Genomic DNA, 7,500 nt, shown 5'->3' on the forward strand with positions numbered 1-7,500 from the left:
ACAGTCGGCATGTTTCCTCCTCTTCTTAATCTCCTCGCGTAAATGATTAGATTTCGATGGCGTACGTGTCTTCCCTACGGCAGAAACCACCACAGGTTCAGCAATGCCGTCAAATGTATTCATTTTTTTGTTTATTTGTTTGTTGATCAAAAAGTACAAAGTAGATCAGGAAAACTAGGATGCCGGGTGTATTCAAAGCGTCGCCGTTACTGTTTACAATGCGTGGAATGGTGCGCTGTGATTGGTTGAGCGGCTTTATCGTATTCTGCAGAACGGAGACTGGCGTTTGTCGCGGTTTGGAAAGAAAGGGAGAAAACATGACAGAATAACACGGCGGATATCGCATTTCAAGTAAGACTAAAAATTGACTTTTCAATACTGACCCTATACAATACTGATCTTTGCGGGAACTAAACTTTTAGAAAAATGGAACCAAACTCTTCATTTTATTCACGGCCAATGATAATTAATTAATGACTAATTGGCCAATTTAATCCATTCTGCAATGTTTCGGTCTCCCACGTGTGTGTGGCGAGCTGTACCTCCGGGAACGGTACAAATAAATAAATAAATAAATAAATGAAGTGTCGACGCAAAAATATGACGTCAACGTAATTTTGACGTTGAAACATCGACATCATCGACGCGCTGCTACAGCACTAGTGAGAGAGAGAGAGAGAGAGAGAGAGAGAGAGAGAGAGAGAGTGTGTGTGTGTGAGAGAGAGAGAGGAGTACTCACTGGTCTGTTCTGCAGGAAGTAACACTGACATCATCACTGTAACGAGCCCTCAAACTCTAAACCATGAGAAGATCAGAGAACCACACGTTTACATTTATGCATTTGGCAGACTTACATTGCATTTCAAGCTACACATTTACATTCTTATCAGTTCTTGCTTTCCCTGGGAATCGAACCCATGACCTCGGCGTTGCAAGCGCCAGCGCTCTACTGAGAGAGCAACAGGAAAGCCGAAGCTTGTATTCACTGACGAGAATGTAGGCATGTGTATTAATGTTGAAGAGTGCGGATGTGCAGGAGTCACACGGGTCGTGTGTGTGTGTGTGTGCATAATGGACTGAGATATTAGCTGCTGTTGTACATCTTTCTGCCAAATTTGGATTATGCCATGATATATGCTTATCTTTTAATCCAAATAAAGAATTTATGTGTGTGCGCGAGTGTGAGTGTGAGTGTGTTTGTGAGAGTGCGGATGTGCAGGAGTCACACGGGCCGCTTCGGGGATCCTCCTGGTGTTTCTGCGTGTGTGAGTGTGAGTGTGTGTGTGAGTGAGTGTGTGTGTGTGTCGGGTGCCTGAGGAAGATAAAATGGCGGTGTGGTGTTGTGTTACACGTCCCGTCGGCGGACACACACACACACACACACACACACCTGAGTCTTAAACGAGGCACATCCCACAAAACACACACACACACACACACACACACACACAGCTTCGACTTAGTGCAAGTGTGTGCAGACACAGACCAGCATGTCTGACTAATCACCAGCAATCAAATCATTAAATATAATTAATCATATTTTTATTATGTAGAAACTGTTTATAAAAGCTCCACTCGACACTGGAGAACCATATGTGGAGCAAACACACACACACAACCCAGTGTGTTCATATGTGGAGCAAACACACACACAACCCAGTGTGTTCATATGTGGAGCAAACACACACACAACCCAGTGTGTTCATATGTGGAGCAAACACACACACACACAACCCAGTGTGTTCATATGTGGAGCAAACACACACACAACCCAGTGTGTTCATATGTGGAGCAAACACACACACAACCCAGTGTGTTCATATGTGGAGCAAACACACACACACACACACACACACACACAACCCAGAGTGTTCATATGTGGAGCAAACACACACACACACACACACACAACCCAGAGTGTTCATATGTGGAGCAACACACACACACACACACACACACACACACACACACACACACACACACACACACACACAACCCAGAGTGTTCATATGTGGAGCAAACACACACACACACACACACAACCCAGTGTGTTCATATGTGGAGCAAACACACACACAACCCAGTGTGTTCATATATGTGGAGCAAACACACACACACACACAACCCAGAGTGTTCATATATGTGGAGCAAACACACACACACACACAACCCAGAGTGTTCATATATGTGGAGCAAACACACACACACACACAACCCAGAGTGTTCATATGTGGAGCAAACACACACACACACACACACAACCCAGTGTGTTCATATGTGGAGCAAACACACACACAACCCAGAGTGTTCATATGTGGAGCAAACACACACACACACACACACACACACACACACACACACACACACACACACACACACACACACACACAACCCAGAGTGTTCATATGTGGAGCAAACACACACACACACACACACCCCAGTGTGTTCATATGTGGAGCAAACACACACACAACCCAGTGTGTTCATATATGCAAACACACACACACAACCCAGAGTGTTCATATGTGGAGCAAACACACACACGAGTTTGTGAACATGACAAATCATAGCTGATGAATTCAATAAATGTGTGTTGCTGCTTCAGATGTCTAAATACTATTGATCGTACACACGTCCATCAGATGTTTCTCCAGTGAGTTGGAGCTGCTCCACACACACACACACACACACACTGATGGCACCGCTGCAGAAGTTAGTGGTTTCCTGAACTGATGCGTGACGAGAACTAGAGCTCATCAAATCAGTGAAAACAAACACAACCACATCCGCTGTAGATGAGTACCAGCACACACACACACTCGCAAACACACACTCACAAACTCACTCACGCAAACTCACACACACCCGCATACACACACACACACACACGCACGCACACACACTCGCAAACTCACTCACGCATACTCGCACACACCCGCATACACACACTCGCAAACTCACTCACGCATACTCGCACACACCCGCATACACACACTCGCAAACACACACTCGCAAACTCACTCACGCAAACTCACACACACCCGCATACACACACACACACACGCACGCACACACACTCGCAAACTCACTCACGCATACTCGCACACACCCGCATACACACACTCGCATACTCTCTCTCACACACACTCGCATACTCACCCCCCCGTATACTCACACACAAACCCACATACTCACACACACCCGCATACACACATACACACTCGCATACTCACCCCCCCCGTATACTCACACACAAACCCGCATACACACTAGGGATGGGCATTCGATTAAATTTTCTTAGTCGATCGTCGGGAAAATTAACGATCGACTATCGATTAATCATTAATATTTTTATATTGAAATTCATTATTTCTTTAACTTTTTATAAATTAAAAATGCAATGAAAATACAAAAATACAGTTTGTTTGTCCTCGATGAGATCTTTATTACAAGAAGATCAACTTGTGGCAGTGAAACTGGACGTTCGGTAGACTTGAAGATTCCTGCGGTGCTCTAAACCAGCGGAACCTGCAGCTGCGAGCCGGCGTTCTTAAACAGAGACCCATGGCCACTTCATCCGTTTTCTGTGATCGGATAGCTATCCGGTCGTGAAAAGACCAAATCTAAATGCCCTCCGAAACGCATTCTAGACGGATTTAAATCCGATCGCTCAAACCACTTTATACTTTATATCTGAGACGCATTCCAGACGAAACTGGACAAGAGTAAATGCATCTGGTTGTTGAAACCACATATGTAAATTTGACTTATCCCAAAAATGATAAGAAATAAACGTGTGAGAGCGTGTTATAGGCTATATGTCATGTTATATCCAGATATGACGACGCTACTTCAACACGCATCACCACAGATGAGCATCTATTCATCAAGCTAACGTGCAAACTATCGCAAATCAAAGTGAAAGTCATTCATCAACACACAATCATCTTCATTAAAAGTAAAGAACCGAAATGATCTTACCAGGGCTGTTGCCGCAATATCTTGTTGCGGTCTTTGATTTAGAAATTTTCGCTGATGATCAATAAAATGCAGCTCATATCAGTTGCTTTCGATGACGTGCAACAATTTAAATATGCATATAGCGCGGGATTCAAGATCGGATTTATATCCGTTTTGCAAAAACACATTTATGTGACCAGGTGTAAATGGAATCGTTTTGATAAATCAGATAGCTATCCGATCTGAGAAAACGCATGAAGTTCCCATAGAACTTCTGCACCAGTCTACTGATTTCTGTTGAGAAAGATAAGCATGTTGACATGATCTGGGATCAGACGCGACCGCAACCTGGTGACAGCCAGTCCAGCCGCCGAAAACATCCGCTCTGAGCAGCCCGGTCTCACCCCAAAACGTCATATACTGACGCGTCTTGACCATGCGTCAACATACGACGAAAAGGGTACCCCTTTAACGTCAATATGAGACGCAGACAGAAGCGCACCAGCAGCGCCTCCTAGCGGTACCCTAACGCATACCTAAACCTACCCATAACCCGAATCGTCACACATGGACGTTATGGGGGTACCCTTTTCGTCGTATGTTGACGCATGGTCAAGACGCGTCAGTATATGACGTTTTGGGGTGAGACTGTCAAGCCGGGGCAGCCGGGGACTGACGTTGCCGGGATGCACAGGTACCTCCGCGCTAAAATTAATTCCATTGCTTCAAGACACACTACGCAACGCAACCTGCATTAGTTTAATCGATAACAAATAAACGTGATCGACGAAATTCTTAACGATCAATTATCGATCGTCGATTAATCATGCCCATCCCTAATACACACACACACCCGCATACACACACACTCACATACTCACCCCCCCCCGTATACTCACACACAAACCCGCATTCTCACACACACCCGTATACACACACACTCGCATACTCACACACACCCGCATACTCACCCCCCCGCATACTCACACACACTAGCATACTCACCCCCCCCGTATACACACACACACCCGCATACACACACACACTAGCATACTCACCCCCCCCCCGTATACTCACACACAAACCCGCATACTCACACACACGGTGCGCATACTCACACACACCCGCATACTCACACACACAGTGCGCATACTCACACACACCCGCATACACCCCCCCCCGCATACTCACACACACACCCGCATACTCACACACACACCCGCATACTCACACACACACCCGCATACTCACACACACACCCGCATACTCACACACACACCCGCATACTCACACCCGCATACTCACACCCGCATACTCACACCCGCATACTCACACCCGCATACTCACACCCGCATACTCACACCCGCATACTCACACCCGCATACTCACACCCGCATACTCACACCCGCATACTCACACCCGCATACTCACACCCGCATACTCACACCCGCATACTCACACCCGCATACTCACACCCGCATACTCACACCCGCATACTCACACCCGCATACTCACACCCGCATACTCACACCCGCATACTCACACCCGCATACTCACACCCGCATACTCACACCCGCATACTCACACCCGCATACTCACACCCGCATACTCACACCCGCATACTCACACCCGCATACTCACACCCGCATACTCACACCCGCATACTCACACCCACACCCGCATACTCACACCCGCATACTCACACACACACCCGCATACTCACACACACACCCGCATACTCACACACACACCCGCATACTCACACACACACCCGCATACTCACACACACACCCGCATACTCACACACACCCGCATACTCACACACACACCCGCATACTCACACACACACCCGCATACTCACACACACACCCGCATACTCACACGCACACCCGCATACTCACACGCACACCCGCATACTCACACGCACACCCGCATACTCACACGCATACTCACACACACACCCGCATACTCACACACACACCCGCATACTCACACACACACCCGCATACTCACACACACCCGCATACTCACACACACCCGCATACTCACACACACCCGCATACTCACACACACCCGCATACTCACACACACCCGCATACTCACACACACACCCGCATACTCACACACTTGCATACTCACACACACTCGCATACTCGCACTCACTCGCATACCCACAAAAACAGACACACTCGCATACTCTCTCACACACTCGCATACTCACACACACAATCGCATACTCACACACACACACCCGCATACACACACACACACCCGCATACTCGCATGTTCTCACACACACACACTCGCATACCCACAAAAACAGACACACTCGCATACTCTCTCTCACACACACTCGCATACTCACACACACATTCGCATACTCACCCCCCGTATACTCACACACACACACAAACCCGCATACTCACACACACACTGGCATACTCTCTCACACACAAACAGACACACTCGCATACTCGTCTCACACACACACACACTGGCATACTCTCTCACACACAAACAGACACACTCGCATACTCGTCTCACTCACACACACTTGCATACTCACACACACTTGCATACTCACACACACTTGCATACTCACACACACTTGCATACTCACACACACTTGCATACTCACACACACTTGCATACTCACACACACTTGCATACTCACACACACTTGCATACTCACACACACTTGCATACTCTCACACACTTGCATACTCTCACACACACCCGCATACTCACACACACCCGCATACTCACACACACCCGCATACTCACACACACCCGCATACTCACACACACCCGCATACTCACACCCCGCATACTCACACACTTGCATACTCACACACTCGCATACTGGCACACTCACACTCGCATACCCACAAAAACAGACACACTCGCATACTCTCTCTCACACACACTCGCATACTCACACACACATTCGCATACTCACCCCCCGTATACTCACACACACACCCGCATATTTACACACACACACAAACCCGCATACTCACACACACACTGGCATACTCTCTCACACACAAACAGACACACTCGCATACTCGTCTCACACACACACACTTGCATACTCACTGGCATACTCTCTCACACACAAACAGACACACTCGCATACTCGTCTCACACACACACACTTGCATACTCACACACACTTGCATACTCACACACACACACACTCAAATACACACACACTGGCATACCCTCTCTCTCACACACACACACACACACACACACACACACACACACACACACACTTGCATACTCACACTAGTGTTGTCAAAAATATTTATTTTTGATATTTATCGAAATATCGATACTGAAATATCTGAACAGTACCAATACTAATTTCCTGAAGTATCGATACTAGCCGAGCTGTCACTTTCACTTCTGTCGCTCTTCTTCTCTTCTGTCGGTCACCGTCTGGTCCGATCAGTCGGCATTGATTGGGTCAGTCGGTTCCGATCGCATCACGGTCGGCTCTGATCGGGTCACCGTCTCACAAACTTTTATTTCGGC

General features: G+C 47.3%; 1 protein-coding gene and 1 long non-coding RNA gene across 4 annotated transcripts in view; one reads left to right on the top strand and one right to left on the bottom strand.

Annotated features, from left to right (window-relative positions):
- LOC309501083 (transcriptional repressor p66-alpha) overlaps window positions 1-7,500 on the bottom strand; it is a 37,165-nt gene that overhangs the window by 27,648 nt on the left and 2,017 nt on the right. The window contains exon 2 of one of the 3 annotated variants that reach the window (XM_082173054.1): window positions 740-795. The exons of the other annotated variants lie outside the window; for them this stretch is intronic. Coding sequence (XP_082029180.1) covers window positions 740-773 — 34 coding nt within the window. The 5' untranslated portion in view covers window positions 774-795. The remainder of the gene's footprint in view (window positions 1-739; window positions 796-7,500) is intronic. 3 annotated transcript variants of the gene reach the window in all.
- LOC309501257 lies at window positions 2,420-2,995 on the top strand. Its single transcript, XR_014206823.1, has 2 exons — window positions 2,420-2,525; window positions 2,659-2,995. It is a non-coding gene; the product is annotated as an uncharacterized lncRNA (long non-coding RNA).

This window comes from Leuciscus leuciscus, assembly GCF_965113295.1.
Source record: "Leuciscus leuciscus genome assembly, chromosome: 6".
Taxonomy (NCBI): domain Eukaryota; kingdom Metazoa; phylum Chordata; class Actinopteri; order Cypriniformes; family Leuciscidae; genus Leuciscus; species Leuciscus leuciscus.